General features: G+C 49.2%; 1 protein-coding gene across 1 annotated transcript in view; it reads right to left on the bottom strand.

Moving 5' to 3' along the window:
* The window catches only part of VSTM4 (V-set and transmembrane domain containing 4), a 79488-nt gene extending 53192 nt beyond the window's left edge, over positions 1–26296 (bottom strand). Inside the window, exons 1-3 of the mRNA XM_018042498.1 lie at positions 26189–26296; positions 18370–18768; positions 1371–1439 (exon numbers count right to left, since the gene is read on the bottom strand). Of these exons, the coding sequence (XP_017897987.1) occupies positions 1371–1439; positions 18370–18768; positions 26189–26243 (523 nt within the window). The 5' untranslated portion in view covers positions 26244–26296. The remainder of the gene's footprint in view (positions 1–1370; positions 1440–18369; positions 18769–26188) is intronic.

Below are 26296 nucleotides of genomic sequence, written 5' to 3'. Positions count from 1 at the left end.
GCAATATTTATGACTTCAGAATGAAACAATCCTAATGGCCTACCTGAATGACACTTTATGGCTTGCAAACCAGGTTCATAATTATGGTTACGTTTTTCTTAGGGAGACAGTTCCTCAAGTCACTGTTATTAACAAGCTATTGGAAAAGGCAGGTTTGAATCCAAGTGCAGTCTGCCATGAGCATGTTCTCATATTCACTGAGTTAACAAAAGGTGATGGTGAAGCCCCAAGGAACACAGGCCTCCTTAGATCCTTTTTGCAAGGTCCAGACATCATCAAAAACTGCAATGCCTCGCAAGATGTAATCCTTCACAATTTCCTGATCACATCTCAACATTAATCTGTTTTCTTTTAACTGATCAAAGGTCCTGCCTGAGATCTCACCAAGTACATTCTTTCATTGCTTACAGTCACAATCTTCAACCACTTTACAATAATTTCTGTGAGCTGTCCATACTCTAAGGCCATAGACTTTCTCAGCCTGGGCATTCTTGAACTTTGGGGCCAGATAACTCTTTGCTGTCAGGGCTGACCTGTGCATTCTAAGACCCAACAGATGCCAGTAGCACCAAAACGTCATTGTGGCAACCAAAACTACCCAGACTTTGGAAAATATCCCCTAGAGGGACAAAATTACCTCCTGTTGAGAATCACTGCTCTAAAGCTCCAGTCGGAGTATACATCAGCATCACCTGGAGGTCTTATTAAAACCGAGGTTTCCGGGGGTGACACCCCCAGAGACTCTGATTCCACAAGCGTGGTGGCACAGCACAGTGCGTCTGTAACAGCCTCCCAGGGGTGCTGCTGCTGACGCGATGCTGGCGCTGCTGGTCTGGAACCAGATTTGGGAAACATCTCTCTAGGGCCATGGCTGCAGGCCGGCATCTCACAAAGAACTTCTAACAAGTTCCGACTTAACCAGAATCTCTAGAGATGTGGCTCAGGCAACAGTATTTTTAAAGCTCCCACGTGACTCTAACATGGGTGGAAATCACTGGCTTAAGGTTTACAAATGTTTCCAGAATCCCAAACTCTTAAGACACCTGAGATAAAATTAGTCACAGTAGATGTAATTTGCCTTTTTATATTGCTTAAAGGTCTCTCCTTAATATCACTTAGGAGGAGGAACCGTGAAGAAAAACAAACAACGCCAAATTATGCAGATTGGAGCTTTCAACTCTGTTCTTTCAAAATCTGTGGACTGATACCTCCAGGGATTCCCATCCTACTCCTGACTATGTTTAAAGCAAGAAAACTGTTCGATGTCAGGAAAAAACTAAGAAGTCGGGGTCCTTTCTTCTTATTCTATTCATTTCCTATTATCTGAAAGTGAGGCTGCATCTTATAATAAAGAAATAAGTAAGAATTACCTTCAAAAAATGCCCAGGTCTCTTTCTTTTTCTCAAAGGATGAATCTTCAGAAGATTTGAGGGAAATCACTGTAAGACAGAAAAAGAAAAAAAAAAGAAGTTGCATAGCATGAAGTGGTTTATGAACCTGGTCCATTTCAGTCCAAAAGATCATATCATATGGGATACATGGCACTTACATTTATAAAGTAATTTTCACATTTGCAAAAACCACATTTAACTGCCACAATTCACATGCCAGGGGAAGATGCAATGACTTACACATGATAAGTAAGAGACCAGAGAAGGGAATTAAGTTTCTGGTACTCAGTTCAGTAGAAATCCTACTCACCCCATATGTTAATACTTACTACATCTTTCCAAAATGCAGTGCACTTGCTGGGTATCTCTAGAGAAGCCTGAGGTCTTCTGATGACTCCGGGTCAGTACTCTGAGCACCATTCTCCATGTAAGACAGTCACACAGTAGCATGCATCTGATTTTGAGATTATTTTGTCTGCTTTCAGTGAGTGGTTAAGCACTGAATTCACTGTGCCTGCTTTCAGTCATCAGGAAGCACAACTGAGTTACAGGACTTCCCTGGTGGCTCAGACAATAAAGAATCTGCCTGCAATGCAGGAGACCTGGGTTCGATCCCTGTCGAGATCCCCTGGAGAAGGGAATGGCTCCCCGCTCCAGTATTCTTGCCTGGAGAATTCCATGGACAGAGGAGCCTGGTGGGCTACAGCCCATGTGGTTGCAAAGAGCTGGACATGACTGAGCAACTAACACTCTCACTACTTTTTCAAGCCTTGAATGTAATACTAAAGCGTCTAGAACCAGGGAAAGCTTCCATGTACAGGGGTAATCTAAAAATTAACCAAATGGGAAAACGTAAGTGTCGGGGGATGAGAGCGCTGTCTAGTGGAACTTTAGGTGAGGGAAGCGCTCAGCACCTATGCACAGCTGCCGCTGCACGTTTGTTGAGCAAGTGAGACGCGACTTGTCTGCATGGGACTAAGGAGCTGAATTTGTAACTGTATTTCAATTTAATTGATTTACATGAAATAGTTACACGTGGTCATTGGTTACTGCATTGAAGAGTTCTGGAGAAGAGAATCTAGGACCCAAATAATACGAGAGGAAAGGAATATGACGAGGATGGCCTAAAATTCTAACTCTATTTATTGCCCCCCCCAACTTTTATATTATTATTGCCATGGGTTCCAAATCTGACTTTTCCATCTTTATTTTTCTCCAGGTCTTGGATGGGTATTTCCTATTGGTCTACCACACAGATCACTAATCTTCTCTTCACCTGTGTCTAAGCTGCTTTTAAACCCATCTACTAAGCTTAACATTTCATTTATGGTATTTTTTTCAGTTATAGATCATTCACTTAACTCTTTTTTTTATAAAGCCTGCACTCTCTGATGAATTTCTCCAGCATGTCATCTAATTTTTCAACCATATTAATCATACTATTTTACATACATGCCTGATAGCTTTCATATCTGCATCACCCATAAGCTTATTTCTATTGTTTGTTTTTCTTTAAGACTGTTTAAATTGTTATTTATTTTTCTAATTTTTTAATTGAAGGATAATTGCTTTACAGAACTTTGTTGTTTTCTGCCATACATCAACAAGAATGAGCCATAGGTACACTCATGTCCCCTCCCTCTCGAATGTCCCTCCCATCTCCCTCCCCACCCCACCCTTCAGCCTATCACAGAGCCCCTGTTTGAGTTCCCTGAGCCATGCAGCAAATTCCCATTGGCTGTCTATTTTACATATGGTATTGTAAATTTCCACGTTACTCTCTCCATACATCTCCCCTTCTCCCTCCTCCCCTCTCCCATGTCCACAGGGCTGTTCTCTATGTCTGTTTCTCCATTGCTGCCCTGAAAATAAATTCATCAGAGCCATCTTTTTAGATTTCATACATATGTGTCAGTACACAATATTCACTATTTCTCTGACTTACTGTTACTCTGTATAACAGGCTCTAGGTTCATCCACCTCATTAGAACTGATTTAAATGTGTTCCTTTTTATGCCGAGTAGTATTTCTTTGTATATGCACCACAGCTCCTTTATCCATTCATCTGTCAGTGGACATCTAGGTTGCTTCCATGTTCCAGCTATTGTAAACAGTGCTGAAACGAGCATCAGGGTATATGTGTCTTTTTCAATTTTGGTTTCCTCAGGGTATATGCCTAGGAGTGGGATTACTGGGTCATACAGTAGTTTTATTCCTAGCTTTTTAAGGAGTCTCCTTACCGTCTTCCATAGTGGCTGTATTAGTTTACATTCCCACCAGCAATGCAAGAGTGTTCCCTGTTACCTGTTTTTCATTTTGATCTTGTCCTTTGATGTGCCTGATAATTTTTTAACTCGAATGCCAGACATTGTATATGGAAAATCATGGAGACTCTAGATGAAATTTTGTTTTTCCTCATAGGAAATTAGAGTAGGAGGATGCTCTCCTAATCCAATGAGAGTATGAACTGTTCAGAAGCTGAGTTTCAGTTTTTATAGGATATGGTCTGTTTCTGGTTTGCCCTTACTTCAAGGATCCCCAATAGAAAGTCTCAAGTAATTATCATAGACCTTCCAATTTTCATCTCACAGTTAGAACGGCCAAAAGCTGTTTGCCTCATAAACAACCTGATTGTCACTTTCTGCATAACTTTTCTAAACAAGCACTGCATAGTTCCGTTCAGCTGCTCAGTCATGTCCGACTCTTTGGAACCCCATGGGCTGCAGCACGCCAGGCCACCCTGTCCAGCACCAACTCCCGGAACTTACTCAAACTCATGTCCGTCCAGTTGGCGATGCCAGCCAACCATCTCATCTCTATCGTCCCCATCTCCTCCTGCCTTCAATCTTTCCCAGAATCAGAGTCTTTCCCAATGAATCAGTTCTTTGCATCAGGTGGCCAAAGTACTGGAGCTTCAGCTTCAGCATCAGTCCTTCCAATGAATATTCAGGACTGATCCCGTTTAGGGTGGACTGGTTGGATCTCCTTGCAGTCAAGCACTGCATAAGAATGGTTGAATTTCTTATAAATGACTTTCACAATTAGACTCCGTCACCGCTCTTCTCTGCAGTCAATCTATCTGTCCTTCAGAGAACAATTAGGATAGCTGAAATACATAGGCACATATGGCATTGTGTAATTACGTCACACAAATATTATCTATGAAATATAAATAAAGATAAATTTAGGGAAAAAATCCTGATAAATTAAGAAAACTGAAATGCAGACTACTTTTTCAGCTTTTATAATTGTTCTCAGAAGGAAGGTTTTGTCCTGTGGGAAACAACTCCCCTCCCTGTAGATCCTAAATTTTTCAAAACCAAAAACCAAAAAGGTGATACCTCCATATCACCATCTTGGGGCACACTGCTTGGCAGCTGGTAGATGTCCAGTAAATAAATGACCTACTTCTTTCTGATGGCCCCTGAAAGAAAGCAATTTGGACATCTGGGAACGAACCCTCAGTGGACATTTGGTCTTTCATGCATTATTAGATATGTCAGACAATTCATCTAACATCCTTCCTGCTTAATCTGCCCCAACCACAGCCCGTATAATCTACTGTCAGAGCAACTGATCAGATTCCCCCTTCAAGAATTTAAACAGAGTACATCAGTACTTTGGCCACCTCATGCAAAGAGCTGACTCATTGGAAAAGACTCTGATGCTGGGAGGGATTGGGGGCAGGAGGAGAAGGGGACGACAGAGAATGAGATGGCTGGATGGCATCACCGACTCGATGGACATGGGTTTTAGTGAACTCCGGGAGCTGGTGATGGACAGGGAGGCCTGGCGTGCTGCGATTCATGGGGTCACAAAGAGTCAGACACGACTGAGCGACTGAACTGAACTGAACATATGGTGGTTGTAGGTCCTGGGGTTGAAAAAGTCTATGGACTCTGGGGTGGCAGCCGTTTTGGAAAACAGGAAAGCAAATGGAGAAAGGGCAGAAGCTGCCGAAGGAAGGCAGAGGACGGAGATCATGATCCTGACGGATTCTGGGCACCAAGAGGCTGACGTGTCATTTTCTAACCTTGCATCCCATCAGTCCTGTATCCTTAAACCGTTCCCACCTCTCTCCTGAATTAGTTTGAATGAGTTTTTATCTTCAACGAATTGAGCCCAGGCTAGGACAACCACAGAGTCTTAATAAAGACAATACCAAAAGGAAAATAAATGGACCTCTGAGGACCTTAGATTTCAGGAGATCAGTGACACCCATCATGGTCCAGAGCCTCACGACTCTAAGTGTGGTCCACTGACCACCAGCGCCAATATCACCTGAGAACTTGTCAGAACTACAGGATTGCAGGCGCCCCAACCCAGATCTACTGGGTCAGAATCCGCTTTTAAACCCAAATTTCTCGGCTGAATCATATGCACTTTGAAGTGCGGGATGCACTGATGTGCACTGGGTTGAAATACTAAGTTGCCATTTGCTAGTTATGTGACCTTGGGCAAGTCACTTAACTTCCCCATTTGTTATACAGGGATGATAATAAGTTCAGGATGAGTGTGAAGCCAGAAGGGTTAATATATGGAAAGTACTCAGAACAGTGCCTGAGACCTAATGAGCCATTTTTATCCGTAAGACAGCTCCATAAGAGCTTAGCTCCTTAGCCCCATAAGACAGCAACTTGGTCTCTCTTATTCCCTGCTCTAATTCCCACACCTAATTATAGCATGGCCCTTTAATGTCAGCCCTGTGTCTCAGAGTGTGACTCTTCAGATGTCCAAATGGTCCATAAGAAAGAGTTCCTTCCCTTGTGGCTTAATGTCTGCAGTCCCTTCGCCTTATTTGGGATTAAAGGTAATAAATAAGGTCTCCCCAGTGGACTTGTAGAAATGGGTATTGAAAGAACCAACAAGCTGGGATTCAAAGCTGAGGGACTCTAAGCAAGGAGTTTGTGGAGGCTCCTCATTTCTCTCCAGTGTGGCTACTTTATGGGAAAGTACAGCAACCTTGTTTGGCATATGAAGATCAGCAACATTGGTCATAATCTTATCTGTTCCTACAAAAAAGAAAATTTTTACATCAATTCTGCCAGAGCTTTTGAGATTTTCCCAAGGTTCGGCGTAGCTATCTTATTTCAGCTGCTAATCCTGTGCTATCTCAAAGTGAATGTGATACATTGTCCAGCCACACATGTCTGAGTCCAGAGAGTCAGGCCAATGCCCTGCTCAAGGTGGCCTCTGTCTTGCCCCGTGCTCAGAGCCCAGCCTCTCAGCCAAGAGCTAATGTGGGGCTGGGCAGCGTGCCCTCCTGGAGAAGGTTCATTACTCTAGATGCTAGGAATGGTGCCAGCCCGGCCTCCCAGGGAGGCTTGCCTCTTCCATCCTTCCTGCATCCAAAAGTCTTGTGAGGGAGGGCTGTACAAGGACTACCTCCTCCCACAGGGTATGGGGCCTGGAAAGAGGAAGTAAAACCGATCACAGAAGCAAAAGGAAGCCCAGTTTGGCCTCAGCACCAAGCTACTCTTCTCAATACAGCTTTATCAGAAACATAGTCGGCATTTTGAGTTCTGACTCCTGTGCCCATTTATCAATGGGTCTGGGCCACAGGATAAAGAGAAAGCAAAGAGCATTCAAAAGCTAAGTCATCAGCTGACCTCTTGATGGCTCTGTAACTTTCTGGGGACCCCAGCACTTGGTGGGCTGCCCTTCTGGTGAGGTGGTGGCCTGATAACAGTGACAGGCATTCTGGGCTCCTCCCCCAAGACAGCAGAATCAGATGAAATTTAAGAGGGGTGGGTTGTGAGAGCCACCACATCCTGGCCCTCTGGTTGAAAGCAGCCTCAGGATCAAACTGTCTGGAAGAACACAGCCCAGAGGCACCAAGACAAGACGATCCTATCAGCTTCGTGTCTGGAGGAAGCAGATTGGAGAGAAGGAATCTTAGGCAAGTATCCTTTGCTGGGACCTGCGGGGCAACCACCATGCAGAGAGGTGTGAAATCTGAGACCCTTGATTTCTGACTCGGACAGAGCATCCTGCAGACTCCCTTGGGGAGGGCGGATTTCACAGGCTGTGGCAGACTGTGTCCCCCTAAGTTCATGCCAAGACCTTGTGACAAAGCCCTTCAACTGAGGGACTTCCTGTTCCCTCCCTAGTCTCCCGTTCACCAGTGATACAGACACCTTTATCTGAGCCTGCTTTGAAGGACTGACCCACCCCACCCCACCCCCAACCCCATCATTCATGGAATGGTGGGCTCAGGATTGTTGGAGGCCCTGGGAAAGCCCCCTTTCTCCCAATATTCTTTCCCACCTGCTTACCTGGGCCTCCAATTCCTTTCACAAAGAATCCTATGATTAAAGGAGCTTCAATTACAACCAGGGGCTACATCCAAAGTGAGGAGCACATTTCTGACACAGAACACCTTCTGGGAGGCAGGAGCTGGTAGAGAGAAGCGTGGGGAGGGCCTGGGTGCAGACAGGGGAGTGAGGAGGCTGGGAAGCAGCAGCCCAGAGGCGGGGAGGACTGGCGCCAGATCTGTGAGACACGCCTTTACCTTCCTGTTTCTACCACCTTCACTGAGCGCCCGAAGATCAAGGTTTTTAACACATTAGTGTACAGAGGAAATCATTAGGCCTCTTGAGGATTCCCAGGCATGATCCCTGAACTTCTGGTTTAAGTATTTTGGGGGAGGGATTAGGGAGCACAAAGCTGTGGCAATTCGGAGGCTCGAGGTCCCAGGAAGCCTCATGGAGAAGCCCTGCCTCACACACTCCTAGGACAGAAAGAGGTGAGTCCCAAGAGACATGGGAGAGGGGATTCAGGTCATGAGGAGCCAGACCCTAGGCCTCAATCTCCCGTCTAGTCCAGGTTAGGGTCTAGAATTCAAAACTCAACCAAGGCTCTTCAGTTTAACCCAAGGAAAACAAGAGCAACAGCACGACCTAAGGAATAAGACTATCACACAAGTGTTGTTTACACAGGACTCCAAAAGAGCCCTCTAATAACATGTCTCAGTGCAGGGAAATACAAGGTGAAGAACACAGCTTCCAAGGAAGTTATTTTCAAAAGAGCAGACCGTCTATAAAGGATAATGTGTCTCCCAAAAGGCAGACTCAAACTTGGAGAGAATTTGAGGCAGAGAGGCCTTCCTCCAGTGATTACCTAGTATTTCATACCCTCTCTCCCTGCTGAATGCATTGCCTTAGAATGCATCACTACGCTTTGCTCACTGGTCCGGTTCATCATCCCCCTCCTCCAGCTGAAGGAAGTTCCATGCAGGCTGGAACTGCGCCTGTTTTCACGTCCCAGAATCCTTCTTAGTCCGTAACAAGTCACAGTTACTTTGAATGGATGAATGGGATGACTATGATGCTGTATTGGTGGGTCAAGGTATCCCAGAGAAAGCTTGGTCCTGGGACCAACTTACGTTGTAGAAGGCTGAGAAGAGAGCCCAGGGCAGGGAGCCCAGGCCTACCCAGCACCTTGCTTCCCATGGAAGATCCGCATCAGAAGCAGTGGGATCACACCAGCTCACCAGGCCTTTGAAGCTGACTTCTCTGGAGGGCTCTAACCTTGGAGCTGCTGGCTCTGGGTCTATCACGATCACTTTATGGCCAGAGAGGTCTTAGTTTCTTACAGATGGAGGCGGGAAGCCCTCAGACCTTAAGCTGGCAACATTCTGCATAGAGTAATAGGAGAGAAAAGTCTGCAAGGACCAGAGAAAGCTGTATTCTTCGCCTTGTATTTCTGCGCAGAGACAGGTTATCAAGGGACTCTTGTGGAGTTCTTTGCAAACAACACTTGTGTAAAATGTTTATGCTGTAGGTCTTGCTGTTACTCTTGTTTTCCCTGGATTAAACTGAAGGGCATAGGTTGAGTTATGAGCTCTAGTGATACGAAATACGCGCAAGACCCTAAAATTAAAAAAAAAAGAGGAGGCAATACCTTTGCTCAGATTCAAAACTTAATACAGTCATTTCACTGACCTTTCTTATTCAACGATGAGATGCTTTCCCAAGGAAAAAACTAAATGTAGCTGCTTCCTCACTATTTATAACTGACTCAGTGTTCTCAAGAAAGGCAACGAAAACCCAGAGAGACACAGAGACCGCCTCTGTTTCTGCTCTCTGAAGTTTGCCTATTGCTTCCTTTCTCCCTTGACCCTCCAAGCCTCAGGCTGAAGGCGGTCTCTCTCAGGGCTTGGGCAAAGCCATATGTGTGCATAGGACCTTTGGGTGACCTGCAGTGATGGAGCAGCTAATGAGAAAGGAAAAGCTCCAACTTTGTCTATTTTAAGCCACTCTTTCCTTCGCATTCACTCTAAGATAAATTCTAGAAAATACAGCAATAGAGCAAACAAATACTCATATTAAATAGACTTCCCATTGTGACAAGGCAGTGGGCTAAGAGCTGTGCATTCCAAAATGGAATCAGCTACAGAATGCAAATGAATGAAGTCGCTCAGTCGTGTCCGACTCTTTGCGATCCTATGGACTGTAGTCTACCAGGCTTCTCTGCCCATGGCCATGTGTATTTAGAAAATATTAAAACTTAAGGCTTGGCAAGTTTTACCAAGCCCTCTCCAGACACGACCCTGGGATAGATCTATATATTATCCTCATTTTACTTATTTTTGGCTCTGATGGCTCTCTGCTGTTGCGTGGGGGCTTTCTCTGGCGGCGGCAAGTGGCGGCTACTCTCGAGTTGTGGCGTCTGGGCTTCTCATTGCAGGGGCTTCTCTTGCGGGCACGGGCTCTACATGGGCTCAGTAATTGAGGTGCACGGGCTTAGTTTCCCCGTCACTCAGCCTGTGGATCTGCCCGGAGGAGGGACTGAACGCACGTCCCCTGAAGTGGCAGGCAGATTCTTACCCACTGGACCAGCAGGACGTCCCTATATCTTATCTTCTTGCTACCACCTTCCTCTCCTTGCTACTAGTAATTAAAATGGCATTTTATTCAAAACCATGAGTATTCAGTCCTTCATCTAAAAAGTCCGTGTCAGGCATGTGGGTGTGCCTGAGAATTCCACCGGGCACCTGGAGTCAAGGTCCCTGACCAGGGCTTCCTCTTACCACCGTTGACCTCAGCCCTCACCAACCGCAAACACGCGCCCAGCTCCACTCAGCTGTTTGCAAACCCCTCTTCTCCCTCACCCAGGCCTTTGCTCCGGCTGTTTCCGCTCCTGGCGGGGCGGGGCCCGCAGTCGCAGAGCCCCCCTCCCCCTGCGGCCCCAGCGGAATGCCTTATCCTCCACTTGAAGCTCTCCTGCCCCCCCAAGAATGTGGCCTGTCTCTTCCTCACTCTCATGTGAGTGTTAGCCTCCTCTACGGCCTTTCCAGACTTTCTATTAGCTGTGTCAGTAGAGTCTATCAAATATACACCCATCGCGACATACTTCTCCTCCAGATTATGAGGCTGGGTCCCAGGACAGTGGGGATCAAGCCTCCCCACATGTACCTTTCTTTGGGCAAAGCAGAGGGATCACAGGCTCATGAACTGGAGCTTCATACAGGCTCCTGAGTTTGTTCCAATCTCTTAAATTCTTCCAAGACCATGGCAGTTAGAATGAGGAGAGACACGATGAAGGATTGTTTGAAGTTGTGTTTAAATTACACGCTGGTTGTCAATCTGTTCCCTTTGAGTATCTGGACCTGTTGACACTTTAAACATCAGGATGTGAGCTTGCTTAATTAAGCAGCCCCACTAAATGTTTAGTTAATCTCATTCCTAATTATCTGCTCTGTGTCTCTGGGGAAAAAGGAATTATTTAATTTCTTCCACTGAAACTTAAAATATCAGTTCCCTGTGGTGGTACTTTCAGATGCAATTATTAAATTCTCTCTAATATTTCAGGGTTAAATAGATAAGAAATTATAATTTCATCTTTTCCCCTAAATACATTTAGGGTAAACACAGTTTTCCATGTTCTTTGTCCACTTGTAACATTTAAAGCTTGCTTATATAATCTGAAGTCAAATAACAATATGGTTTGTTAAAATATGTTATTTGGGGTTAGACTGAAATACTGTTTAAATTGCAGGAGACAGCCCTTACAAATTGCTTCCATTATTAGCATTTTCTCTGTTAATGAAAACATCTCCATCTGAAAGGAAGGAGATTCAATTCTGCTTAGAATATCAGACTGCTTCTGAATCTGTGGGTGGCAGAACCAGGCTGAAAAGCCATTGACAATAATTCTATACAAAGCCTGGAGAACCAGGAGTGGAGGCTGCTCTACCCCTAAGAACAGAGGCCGAAATGGATGGCAGCACCACTCTTGAGACCCTGGGGCCCACACTCCCTGGTGGAAAGGGGCCATGTGGCACCCTCGCGCAGAGCCCCTAACTGGCCCGTGTCAACAACTGTTAGGGACACGTGGCACCCAGGACTCTGCCGGAGCCTATCGTTGACCAGGAGCCCCAGGGATCTTCAGGCTTCATCTGGGAAACTCTCCTGAAGAAAATCCAGGCTTAGGAGCTGGTCTACCCCCTCAGGGCTGTCCTCGTGATTAGAACTATCCAGGGTCTGCGTGTCCTGAGAGAGACCAGGCTGATCAGTGCAGAAAGGAGGACAGATGTGGGAGGCCGCTGGGGCATCAGACAGGGTGGCAAAGGCACAGAGGCAGAGACACCGCCAAAGCCTGGGGAGCAGAGGCAGAAAAGGGAGGCCAAGGATGGTTAGAGAAAGCAGGCACAGAGCCAACCAGCACACACCTGGATGAAGCGACGCGGGGCAGACAGGGCGAAGGCTGTGCGGAAAGGCTTAAGGAAGACAGGCAGCTTCCTTTATAAACTGCACGCCTGAGGCACTACAAGTACCACTCAGGGGTGGGTGCACAGGCCAAACGCAGGGACAGATGCTATAACACCTTTGTGTCTACAGGGACAGGGTAATGTAACTGTCAGAAAGTATCACAATGTGTGAAAAAACTGATTACAAGTGGTTAAAATTCATTGTTTTGCACCTAGAGACAGATGGTGGCCCCCTAAAACAGCAAATCTTCACCTCGACTTGTAAGTGATCTTGGAATCAACCCCAAAGGGAACAACAGCTCGTCTCCATGCCTAGGGATACGTTATGCTCTGTGTTTAGACCAGAAATCCTTTTTAAGGCTGTTGGACCCAACTACTTAAAAAGCAAACTTATTATTTATTTCTTTTGGCCTAAAGGAACCAAGAACATTTGGAAAACTTTGCATTCATCAATCTATGAAGCCTCCAATTCAGAAAACCCTGACCCTCCCAACCATCAGTAAGGCTCCTCTTAAGAGACTGTGCTGAACAGCTTCATCTCCCTGTTGGGAATCACCCCAAGTCACTGCCCATGCTCCCTCTGTTCCCATCCTGACCTCCCTGTTCCATCAGCTGCAGCCTCGCTGGGCCTGTTCCATGCTGGGCGCGCGGCACTCCAGACTGGGCCTCCCCATATTCTGGTGTCGGCCAGGGCAGGGCTGTGTAGCTCACTTCCTCCGGTCTCACCTCCAGTGAGGTCCGCCCCTGCATCTGCCCTGCTCATGATGAATGAGCCAGAAGCTGTTTCCTAGAGACCTTTTTTTTTTCCCCACCATGAAAGTATTTATTGGAACTAAGGCAGAGGGAACAGAGCTGTTAAGATGGCAAATCAAAGTGCAGATTGGAAGGCGGGGAGAGCAAGGTGTGGGGTGGAGGGGGCACTTCAGACGCCACATGAGGGGTCCCTGTGGTCTGGGCTGGAGAGAGGCCCTTCACCCCACCCTGGCAGTGAAGACCCCCACTCACCTCTCCCATCTCACGTCCATCCTGGGGGCAGCTGGGGCCCTGCAGTGACCCCAGAGGGAGGGACCGCCCCTTCGATCCACCCACGGCTATCAGTCAGTCTCCCTTCCTCATTTTCCCGATAAAGAGGACACAGGACTTACCTAGCAGCGGAATCAAGCCAATGCACCTCCTTCCTGCCTGGAGCACCTTTGAATTTCCCAGTCTGTGGGACTGTCTGGGACCGAGGAAGAAGCCGCTGCGTCCTTACCCTCCGCTGCTGCTCTCCTACTGAAAAGACTTTGCCCTTTCCAGGCAGCCATGGGGTTGGCCCAAAGGAGCCCATTCCAGACACCACGCCAAGCTAGCTCCATCTGCTGCCCCAAACATTGGTGTTTCCCGGGGCTCCTCGCCTTGGCCCCTGCCCCTGGGAAATCAGCTCAGCCCCTGGTGACTTCACCTGCCTGACTCAGATTCAGCTCTCACAAGCCGGATCAGGCGGGCCCTTCAGATCCACATTTCTGCGTACTTCCTGGCCATCCGTGGGTGGCCTCCCCCCAGCTCACTCCCAGTGTCCCTGTGGACGAGCTCCGTCCTCACGCTCCCTCTGCCGGTCGTGGCAACCTCCCCGGGCACACTGTGTTACTCTCCTGGGTATCACCCCAGAGCTTTCTCCCTTGTGCATCCAGTTATTAAAGTCTTCTTACTTGACCTCTAATGTCTCTCCATTCCTACTACCCAATTTGGCATCATTTAAAGCCTGTGCAATGGGCTTCCCTGGCGGCTCAGATGGTAAAGAATCTGCCTGCAACGCAGGAGATCAGGGTTCAATCCCTGGGTTGGGAAGATTCCCTGGATAAGGGAATGGCAATCCGTTCCAGTATTTTGCCTGGAGAATTCCATGGACAGAGGAGCAGGCTACAATACATAGGGTCTAGAAGAGTCGGACATGACTGAGCAACTAACACTCTCACAAAGCCCATGCAACCGCAAAAGACTGCCTCTTCACTCTGTAGCCTGGTCCTCCCAGAGGGCTCTGTCAAAAGACTGCATATGCTTCACGGACTTGCCAAGGACTAAAGAAAAGAGTCTCCAAAACACACCTGATGATAAAACCACCTAGTGTGCTAGGTCAATTCACTTGTGCCCTACTCTTTGCAACACTATGGACTGTAGCTCTCCGTGGAGTTCTCCACGCCACGCCCTCCCGCAGGGGATCTTCCCGACCCAGGGATCAACCTGCATCTCATTCATCTCCTGCATTGGCAGGTGGGTTCTTCACCACTAGCACCACCTAAGAAGCCCCGAAAATCACCTAGACTGGATGTTAAATATTCAAGTTCCAACCCAGGCTGAACAGACTAGAATCTCTAGGGCAGATACTTCAGAATCTGGCTTTGGTGATACTGATCATTAGGTAAGGTTGAGAACACTAGCTTACAGTATCAAGTGTAAATTCTTTGCCATCAGCCCAGCCTGCTTCCCCTACAATCCACTGCCACCTCTGCCTCCCAGTTCAGACTCCAGCAGTCCTGACTCACTGCTGTGGGACGCCCTACCCACCAAGATGCCGCTCATCTCATCCACTGCCCCACATAAACCGCCAACGGCGGCTCAAGCACTGCCAGCTCCTCACATCCTTAGGGGCCTCCTATGCATTCACACACTGTTCCAAGCACACCTTTATCACTGCACCGGACACCGTGACATCATATCTGTTTCTGTATCTGCCACCCTATAGACAGATCCGCCCTGTGTCCCCAAGTTTCTGGCACAGCAAGGTACAGAGCAGGTGCTCCAGGAAACCAATCCCCACTGAGTGAGGAATAAATGAATCCACCAAGCACTCTAGTCCATACGCAATTCCCTGAGCCCAGCAAAGCTTCCTCGGCTAAACCGATCGTCCTCTGAGGGCTGCCTCTCACTCCATTATCATGCTTGCTACTCTTTTCTAGATCGAATATGTGTTTCTACAAATGAGGCTCCCCAAATAGACTGTGCAGTGAACACTAGTGTCTCCCCAGCGGAGTCCACATAACACAGCTGACTTCCTTCTTAGGGACACCAGGCCAGTTTGTACATGGATGGAAATAACATGGGCCGTCTGCTCTGCCGTATCACCCTGCAGTGGGGGTTTAGCCACTAAGTTGTATCCAAGTCTTGTGATCCCAAGGACTGTAGCCCATCAGGCTCCTCTGTCCATGGGACTTTCCAGGCAAGAATGCTGGAGTGGGTAGCTATTTCCCTCTCCAGGGAATTTTCCCAACTCAGGGATCAAACCCAGGTCTCCTGCATTAGAGGCGGATTCTTTACCTACTGAGCCACCAGGGAAGCCCCTGTCACCCTACAGATGAGCATCTAATTTGCCACTGACAGCACCGAAGTCCCTGCACGGACAGCCTCCTATTGACTCTCCACCACTGCCTGCGAGCCCCTAGATGTACATCACTCTGCCGTTTTCCAAACTGAGTCTCACTCTGTTAAATCCTGCTCGTATCACTCACCTCTCTGGATTCCCACTTGTCATGTGTTATTCCTTGTTGATGTTAAGAACATCTCCCAGTTTCGTATTTTATGTAAAGTTCATTAAGGTGATATGTGCCCCCTTTTCAAATCACTCATGAAACAATTAAATGAAATAAAACCTAACGTCCACCCTCCTGGAAACCTCTCCAGAGGGTTCCCACACCACACGGCACTCAGGGCTCTTGGATCCAGGTTCCCTGCAGGCTCGGCTTCGGGCGCACTGAAATGGTCACGTGGCACAAGCAGCTGAGGAAACTGCGCGGCGCCCTTTGCCTTGCCTCCTGCCTCCGTACAGTAAACTGACGCTGGCAGGTTCATGGGATGTGGCAGATTCTCTAACATAAGGCCAGCACGACCCCAGTAACCTACAGGGTCACACATGTTCACTCTTCACTGTGATGACAATTATCATCTCCCAGAATCAGGAGCTCGCCCCCTCCACGGTCTCGTATATATGTGGTTTTCACAGAGACCCCAGTTTAAATCTTCCCATTCTTCAAAATCCCCGATTCTCCATCATACTTTAATGATTTGTTCAGTTAAAACATAAAATGACAACTTATGTTTTGCCCCAAATTAATACAGCCTATATTTTTTTAGCCACACCCTTTCAGAGATGTCCCCACGGAAAAACCCAGGACAAACTCATTTATTAACATAGATTTTTTTTCCCAATAATTTGTTATTTATTTTTTTAGTCACCTCAACAGACATGCTCAAGGACTTATTCCAATTTTAGAGAAACTCAAAAACACACACGGACAAAATAAAGCAAATAAAATTGCAATTGTTGGGGTAGATTGGCTATTTGGTCTGTTTTTTAGTTTTTGTTCAGATTTCTCGTTTTGCAAGACACTGGGAAAGTACTCTGCAAGCACATGGCTAAGGAGCTGGACTGTGTCAGGAGACACCATCTTAGGGACACGGCAGGAATGTGACGGTTGCAGTTTATACAGAATTCCCTGGACACCCCCTTGTAACTCCACCCCTTCCTCTCACACTCACAAGAGCAGATCAAAGTACCAAGAAGTGGGGGAAAGAGATTAGTTTCAGTGTAGTTGCGCAAACCACCTTAAGTTGTGGTAACATGTAACCAAATAAATGTTCTAGAAGGAACCCAACTTCACTCACTGACGGGGACACACCTGAAATAATGGACGTGCCGACAGCACTCACTTGGATGCAAGGAACCTTTTTATCGCTTCTAATTGGCAGAGAGTCGTTACTGCCCAGAGATTTACCACAGGGCTCCAGAATACATCGGAACATAAAAATTAAAAGGGTATACGTAAGATCATATGTTTTAGAGCCAAGTGATATCCAGAGTGGATTCTCTCCTCAGCCTGTGGTGATCTGATTTTTCTATTTTCTGTGCCAAAATACATATTTATATTAATAGTCATTTCTTGTCTTGAATTAATTTGCTTAAAGAGGAAAAGTGCACAACATTTCAGATAATACATCATTCCGTGCTTAAGAACATGAAGATAAGCAAACTCCAAAGACAAATGAAGCTGTGAATTATTTACTTTGACATATGCGTGCTCACTTGCTCAGTCGTGTTCTGACTCTTGCGACCCACGGACTGTAGCCCACCAGGCTCCTCTCTCCATGGGATCTTTCAGGCAAGAATACTGGGGTGGGTTGCCATTTCCTCCTTCAGGGGATCATCCCGACCCAGGGATCGAACCTGAGTCTCCTGAGTCTCCTGCTTGGCAGGCAGATGCTTCACCACTAAGTCATCCGGGAAGCCACGGGGTAACACACAAGATATTAAACCGCCTGTTCACAGCTGGGTTCTGTCCCTTTAACAGCATCACTATTGCTTTTCATTTAAATGACATGTATAAAATAAAATTAGATTTATCATCAGGTTTATTTTGTGGTCCTCTTGATTTTCTACCAGGCCAAACTCATGTGCAAAGCAATCTAAGATGTAATTTTAGCACACAATAACAAGTCTTATTAAAATTGCGATAGGTGGCTTCTTGAATGGAACATCAGTGGTTAAAAAATGATAACCATTGGAAAACTCCCTGGTGATCCAGTGGTAAGGACTTGATGCTTTCACTGCCTGGGTCCAGGTTCAATCCTTGGTCAGGGAGCTAGGATCCTACAAGCCACACGTGGGAACTCCACCAAAAAACAGGGATAACCCTTAAATATAGCATTTGGTAGCTAAGATGTTCCAGAACACGGCCCACGCCTCTTATCTGTTTCCAGAAAGGGAGGGCCACCTCTGGTCCCTTGCCCACTTTCGGATGAATCTCTGAGTGAGCTGTTCCCTGAGGCTTGGATCAGTTCCTCTGGGCGATGGATCAGAGCCACCAGGCTGCCCAGCTCTGAGGCCTGGCAATTCACATCAAGGCACTCCCAATGTGCGCCTCCTCTCAAAGGCATCCGGCACTCCCATCCCCAGGCAAAGCAATCAAGGCAGCGCAGACCTGAGCAAGAGGCAAACGAACCACACAGCCAGTCCCCTCTTTCAGGTACAAAACAAGTTTGCCCAGGGGCAGGTTGGCTGGCATGAGGCCAGACACCTTCTGTCCTGACTTTACGTCTGTAGCAAAGGTTAGCGCCAGCATCCCCATAAAGATCAACCCTCATTCTCATGGCCTGGCTCATACAGCCTGGCCCTTAGAGTCCAGAAGATGTATTCTAGCTCAGTAGGACTGTCCTGGAGGCCACTGTTTGGCCAGCTGGAGGGAGACCCTCTGACTTGCCCCCTCCCCGCTTCCCAGAGAGAAGACGTATTCTTACCTCTCATTTCTGTCCCTGAGGAACCATTGGACCAAGCTGTCCACTTATTCCTGTGCTTGCTGATTTCCTGGACTTTGCAGACATAATGCCCTTGATCTGCTGGCTGGAGGGTCAGGACAGAGAGCGTGTAGAGGGCCCCACGCCGCTCCTCAAGGAGGCGCAGCCTCTGCCGGTAGGCGCTGCGGCTGAAATTCCCGTAGTACTGCACCACCCGGAGCTTGGTCATCTTAACCATCAGGGCTTCCTGGGAGTCTGGCCTCGCGAAGAACCAGCGCACAGCCAGCAAGCTGTCCTTTCGCCTCTTCTGGGAGACGTGGCAGAGAAGCGTGGCATTTTCCCCCTCCAGGTAGTCAACCACGGGCCCCGGGGACACGGTGACGTTGAGGGCTCCACAGACCTCTGCAGAGAAAAAAGGGAGGAAGAGAATGAGGAAGGCCACCACCATCTCCCGGGTGCGCACACAGCCTCTTCTCTCAAGGAGCCAGAGTGATGTGCAGGCCAGAGAGGCGGGCCACCTCCACTCCTTCTATGCGCACGCTGCCTTCACAAGGGAGCCTTCCTTGGGGCATGGAGTCTGTGGGCCCCCATGTCCTCAACCTATGAGATGATCCCCTGCAAGTCACTGACCACCTGGCCTAGGTGCTTTTCTCTTTTTTTAGTTAGTTGCTGATATTTAAAATTCAGGAGATTTCACATAAAGATTTAAATTTGGGGATGCTCTTAAAAATATCTAGCTGACATCAAATCCACGTGTCCTACCTGCCTCCCCAAGGCCTGCTTCAATCAGTTTCATCGCCTCCCTGAGGAGGCAACGCTGTGGCCCCATTCTCTGTCTCAGCTATTTTCGCTACAACCAAGGCAGATATCAGTACTGGTCAGGTGAGTGTTAAACTAGTACCAGGGAGCTGGAATGACAGAGGTGCCTCGGTCTCTCACTCCAAGCCTCTTAGGACCATGATCCATGGTCTAACAGCTGAAGTGCAGGGAAAAAGAGCCAATGAGCCCAGGAGCAGAGAGGGGCACCAGACTTGCCCAGCAACCCGAAATGTGCTCCAGGAAACCAGGCCCAGGTCGAAGTCTTGTCCTTTGGTCTCAGGGCTGACTCTCACCAGCCACGGTTCTACTGCAAGCTGACATTTGAGGGCGCCACTCCCTGTCCACCCAAGATCAGCCAGCCCAGCTACCCTTGCCAAGGTCTTCTCCCAGTAGACACACCACACGGCATCTGCAGGGATTACATATTGCAGCCGTGTAGCCCAGGAGCTCATGAGTGCAGCAGAGTCCAGGAAGGACAGGATGCCCAGAGCCTGCTACTGTCCAAGCTGGACTGTCTTCTCACCAGATCCCACATCATTATCCCAGCACTGCCCAGCAAGCAACTCCAGGAAGCATGACGCCCTACCGCACAAGCAGGTGTCCCCAAGGTCATCCCAAACTATGAAGAGCCCTGAAATACCACCTCCTGGTCACACGAGGGGACTTGGGGGCCTGGATGGCAGAGCTCCCAAGACTTTGAACCCTGGTCAGTGCTACAGGTAAGCAAGGAGGAAGGATGAAAAAGAGAGTAAAGATTTGGACCTTCCACTGTGAAGAGGCTGCGAGTCAACAAGGTGAGGCCCTGTGTGTCCTGGGGGTGACAGGGAGAGTTTAACACAAACAGTATCCTTCATGGTAAAACTTCAGGTGATAAGCTCCTCCTTACGTATCGTTTCCACAAAGTTTCCACTGTTCATTTAATAAACTGAACACCTCCAGAGATACAACTTGAGAGTCAATTTTCTTCTGCTTCTCAGCTCTTAAAAGCCAGGCCACCAGGACACTCCAGGATACTCCAAGATCCTTAACTTAATCACATCCATAAAGCGCCTTTTAAACTGCATCCACAGTTCCAGGGATCAGGATGCAGACATCTTTGGGGGTCATTATTCAGCTAACAGCACTGTGATAGTCTTTTGCTACCATTAAAAAAAAAAAATAGATGGAAGTGAATTCAGAAGGAAAAGATGGGTGCTTGGCTGGACTCAGCTAACAAGAATGAGGTCTTGTATGTTTACAGTGACAAAGAGAAAGCCACCCAGGGAGACAGACACTCACTCGGGAATGCAGACCAACAGGTACCCAAGGAAGGCACACGCCCCCTAGTAACAATCTCACTATCTACGCAAGTCACTCCCACAGGACAGAGGAGGGACTGCCCTCACCATTTCCCTGCAGCTCGCCCACCAGCCCACACACCACGGTATATTAGGCCAAGAGCATTTTCCCCAAAGTCCGCTCAGGCCCCATGGTGGGAGCCCCCTGAAGAGCACAGAAATGCCAGGCTGACCCCACTTCAACAGCTGCCCAAGAGTTTGGCAGGCAGAGAGCAGCAGAGATGGAGCAGCTGGCTTCCAGAACTGAAGTCCTGCTCTGCCTGCCCCCAAGGTCTCCCCAGTGGAGGCAAGGAGAGCTGGGGAAGGCAGGAAATTGAAACAGCATGGATGGGATGAGCGCACAGCCGGGACCCCACACCCTCGTCTCCTCCTATTAACGCTGCAGGAAGGAGGGATTATTTATAGTGGCTGAAACCAGGAGAACATGCCAAGTGCTCCAGTCCTCATGGGAGGCCAGATTCCATCCTGGAGGCAAACTAGTAACTCTTCCACTTCTGCAGCTCAGGCCGAGTTAGCAGCTCCCGGGAAAGGGAGCAAAGTGCACCATCTTCCCCAGTCAAAGATGGAAACGCCTCTCTGCCTTCAGTTAGCCCCTCTCTTACAAATGGCCCAAACATGTCACTCCCACTGATGTGCAAAGACCCTTGCTATGAGCGGAACAGTGTCCCCCCCAAATTCCTATACTGAAGCCCTAATCCCCAGGAGCTCCGAATGGGACTGTACTGAAGACAGCACCTTTAGTGAGATGACTAAGTTAAAATGAGGCCCTCAGAAAGGACCCCAATCCAACAGGCTGTCATTGATTAGTCACTCTTTTGCGAGCCCATGGACTGTAACCCACCAGGTTCCTCTGTCCATGGGATTTCCCAGGCAAGAATACTAGCGTGGGTTGCCATTTCCTTTTCCAATCCAACATGACTGGTGTCCTTATAGGACGAGATTAGGAAGCAGGCACAGACGGAGGAAAGAACACGTAGGCATACAAGGAGAAGACGGCCGACTGCAGCCCAGGAGAAAGGGCTCGGAAGACAGCGGCCCTGCAGACCTCTGGCCCCTGGGGCTGGGAGAAACGAAACTCTGTTGGCGAAGCCCCCAGTCTGTGGCACTTCGTGACGGCGGCCCCAGTGAGGCAATACAACCTTCCTCCCAGGAAGGCTTATTTCAGCCCTGGCCTTACCACCAGCCCAGATATTTACACCTACTTCCAACACGAGAATATGGGGGTGGTGACTGGAACGGTAATGCCGACAGGTTCCTCGGGGCATTTAGCTTTGTTAAAAGACACAGGCTCTCAGGTTGTATGGTCCCCCATGCATACCATGACCTTCTCAGAAGGCCACTGCCCCAGGTAATGCCCTCCGCTCTACACTGGAAATGACTACCTCAAGCCTAGGGAACACAACTCCGCCCAAAGGCAAACAGCTGTGAGAAGCGGCATTGCTCGAGGGAGGGAGAAAACGCAGGTAGAGGACCCAGTGCCTTGCAGACGTTTGCTGAGCTGGATGTTTAAATACTAGAGAGCAGCGCACAGCTTCTGCCCATGGCAATTCTCAGGCCCCACACGGCTCAACCGACTTCCCTTCCACTTGTCACTTTCACGCATTGGAGAAGGAAATGGCAACCCACTCCAGTATTCTTGCCTGGAGAATCCCAGGGATGGGGGAGCCTGGTGGGCTGCCGTCTATGGGGTCGCACAGAGTCGGACACGACTGAAGCGACTTAGCAGCAGCAGCAGCAGCATACGGCTCAACAGAGAAACTGCAGAGCGGCCCAGAGGCGCGCAGTAGAGACAGGCTGGCTAGAGTGTGGTGCTAGGGAGGGCTCCTAGCCTTTGCTCTCTGGGTCTCATTCTGAACAACAGAGCATCCACACCCTGCAGGGCAGAGGGGCAAAGCAGGCAAGGTGGACCAAGCCAGCTACCAGACAGGAGAGTCAGGTGTCCCTAGACACTCTGACACCACATAAGGTAAGGAGTAGCCCCGGGCAGGGCAGAGTCTCCCCTCTCCAGCAGAGGAGGAAGAAGCACTGAAGTCACTCTCTGTGCTGGAGAACTAAATTCCTTGCTTTCCGGTCCTGCGCTGCCGGGAAGCGAGGTGGGAGGTAGACCCCCACCCCGGCCACCTGCACACGCAGCGCTCCGCTCCCTCCAGCTCACACCCCAGCTTATGCTTTGCTCACTTAATCACTTGACAAATAGTTGCTGAGAACAGCCATGCGCCGAGGACTGTGAGAAGAGGCACCCCGACCTCAAGGAGCTGAGGGTCCAGTGGACAAGACACCACACCAGCCATCAGGAAGAAGACACAGGAGAACGTGACTACAAAGTGTCACGTACCACACAGAAACGACGCGGGGCTTACAAAACCGAGAGTGAGACTCTGATCTCCGTGTGTCAGGGAGGAAAGAAACCCTGGGGAGGTGAGGGTGAGTGGAAGGCTGAGGCGGAGCTCATGACACAAATTCAGGGCAGCAGTGAGCCGATGATCTCCGTGGAAGATGGTTCTGCCTGTGCAAAGGGCCTGAGGCAGGAGGAGCCTAGTGCAGGCTGGAAATGGGAAGATCAGTATCCTCCAGTGAAGTGCACCGCACCATTGCCCAGGCAGCCACCTAGTCTGCAGACAGACCTCAGGAGGGGCCACTGCACGCCAGTCAGGGCCCCCAGGACCAGTTCTCAAAGGAGGAATATGACAACATGGGCAAGAAAGAGACTGACCCAAAACAGACGGTCGGGCTTCCTGTTGCAGAGAACCTTATTTCTTCAACAAGCACATGTACCATTACCTGGTAGGCAGATATGCCCTCCACTGATGGGCTGGGCGCGAGGATGCTCAAGGCCCAGGGCCTTGCCAGTGGTGTGGCAGGACTGGGCAGAGAGCCAGGGGTTGGAATCCAAGAAAGCCAGGCTGGAAACCTGGTTCCACTAGGAGTGAGGTCCTCAGGGCCTCAGTTCCCTCATTTCAAAAGCAGGAAGATGACGCCTTGCATGGTGAGTATAAGGCTCCAACAAGAAAGCACCTTTAGGGACTTCCCTGGTGGCCCAGCGGCTAAGACTCTGTACTCCCGAGGCAGGGGGCCTGGGTTCAATCCCTGGTCAGGGAACCAGATCCCACATGCAGCAACTAAGACTTCATATGCCGCAGCTAAGACCCGGCACAAACAAATATTTTTTTTAAATACATAAAAATGCTACTTTAGAAAAGCACCTTTAAAACACTGACAAATGTGTGCATGCTCTGAGAACAGGGCAGGTGGAAATAACAGAAAGTGACACGCACAGAGATCTATAGGGAGAAGGCTGGGCTTCTCGGGGGCGTGATCAGCAGTCACGCAGGGCCTTAAGCTTGGAGGGGCTCCGTTTGATTTAATCTCTGCTGTTGCTCTTTTAAAAGCCTAAAAAGTTTAAAATGAAGGACCCTGCATTTCCATTTTGCACTGAATCCCACACATTACATAGCTGGTTCCCCCTGTAAACAAATGAAAGAAATACAACTGTATCACTTTAAAACCCATGGCGCTCGAAGCCAGTGTTTACCGAGTACCAAGCAGAGATCCAGCCCACAGGGTAATGCCTTCATATTAAGGTGGTCACCTTAAAATAGCTCGTATCCAGGATGGACACTAACACTTACTGGGTGTGAACTCCAGACCAAGGACTGTCCTAAGCACTTTAGTTGTGTTTTCTTTATTTATCCTCATAGTATGTTTATCCCCATTCTACAGACAAGAGGGTTAAAGCCCAGAGAAGCTAAGCCACTTGCTCAAGCTCACACAGAACATGACAGGGCTGGAATTAGCCACGAGGCCATCTGGCATCAGAGACAGTTCTCAAGCATCAATGTGGACGACAGCGTGGCTTTGAGTAAATATTCTGCCCCCTCAGTTTGCTGTAAAATAACGGGTGGGACCAGGTAACCCCTAAGGCCCCACTTTCCCCAAAGAGAAATGTAGAAAAGTGCAGCGGTTAAGAGCCCAGAATTAGGTATAAAGCGGACCTGCCAGGCCTTCCCTTGAGGTGCCGCAACCAGGGGCTGTGGACGGAAAGCTTAGAAGAGTGACTGGCACTCTGAGGGCAGCACAAGCAGAAGCTCCCATCATCACACAGCCTTGGGCACAGCCAGGGCTGACTAAAGGTTCTCGAATTCCAGGGGACTTCCCTGGCAGTCCACAGTTAAGATTCTGCACTTCCAATGTAGAGGGCGTGGGTTTGATCCCTGGTCGGGGAGCTAAAATCCCACATGCCGCACAACGTGGCCAAATAAATAAAGATTCCCTGATTCCAGTTCTCAAAGCTCCTGAGGTTTCCTGGAAAAAGCCCCTCTCTGGGGACACCGTTGCTGACAGCACCTGGGATTAAAGGTCGTAGAGCCCAGGGAACAGACACCCTTGCACCTCCCTCTTGCATCTTGCTGGCTGCTGGCCACTAGAGCTGCCCTGGCCCAACTCTCTCAGTCGAACCTCCAGGAACTGTGAGCCAAGACAGCAACAACTGTGAAGAACATTTCCCACAGGGCCGATTTCAAGTTCACTGGAAACCCCACTGCACTGGCAGCCAGGGGACAAGGGGTAAATTTCTTCCCACTGGGAACCAAGTCCCTCCCCCATTAGACCCGATTTATGCTGGCTCAAATGCTGGGCCACCCACCCAAATGCTGGAAAATTACTTAACTCTGTTCATCAGCCCCCTTACTTAAAAAACACTGGCAACACAGCCTAGCCAGTAAAAGCGGTCTAGACCCAGGATTCTTGCGTTCAAATCCCAGCTAAACCAGGTATAAGCTTTGTGACTTAAAGCAAGTCAACTCATGGACCTGGCCTGTTTCCTCATCTATAAAATAAGGGATAATAATAAGCATTTCCCTCAGAGACAAGTTTAAGTGAATTAATGTTTGCAAAGCACTTGGATATATATTTACTCTTGTCATTATTACTTTGAAGCACTGTGTGATTAAAGGAGATAACTGTTAACACCCAGTGGGCACCCAGGAAATGTGAGTGCCATCCATATATTTATTATTACTATTATTCTAGCCAACACTGCCCTTTCAGCCTTGGGAAATAAAAGTCTTCAGCACCTTAGGAGTGGGAAGCAGAAACCCCAGAGGGAAAGGGGAAAGGGCCCGGCTTCATCCAGCCGAGGATCCCCTAGCTCCCCAGGACGGGTCATCGCAAAATGCCCGCGATCAAGTCCCCAGACCCCACGGCCGGCGGCAGCTGCGGCCCCTTCGGACCGGTCCTCCAAAGAGCTCTCCGAAGAGAATGCAAGGGAAGTCGCTGCCCACTAATCTGCAACAGTCGTCGGCGCTGACTTGGGAAGAAAACAGAAAGCACGCCAAGACTAGGACTCGCTCGCATCCTCCACTTGGAGGCCTGGCCCCTGGGAGAGAACCGGGCTGCGGAGGGTCCGGCGGAGCGCTGGGGTCCCAGCCGAGCGGGAGGGGAGGCGGGGACGCGGCAGCCCCGACCCTCGAGAGGCTCCGCTGGGCTCCGCCGCCCGGACCGACAGACCCCGGCTCGCGGGCGCCGACGGGGACCGGGAGGGGGCGGCCCGGAGGCGTCAGGGCCTCCCGGCCAGGCCCGAGTCCCAGGTCCCCAGCCCCGGCCTCCCTGGGCCCCGCCACCCGAGCCCCGCCCAGGGTCCCCGAGCCACCCGGTCCCGCCGCGCTTACCCGGGGCCGGAGCCCGCGCCAGCAGCACGGCCACCGCCAGCGCCAGGAGCCGCATCTCCCCGCCGCGCCCGGCGCTGTGACGCGGGAGCAGCGCCACCGCCTGCCCGC

This window comes from Capra hircus, chromosome 28 (assembly GCF_001704415.2).
Source record: "Capra hircus breed San Clemente chromosome 28, ASM170441v1, whole genome shotgun sequence".
Lineage (NCBI taxonomy): Eukaryota > Metazoa > Chordata > Mammalia > Artiodactyla > Bovidae > Capra > Capra hircus.
The sequence above is the reverse complement of the archived record's forward strand: the minus strand, read 5'-3'. Positions and strand labels throughout refer to the sequence as shown.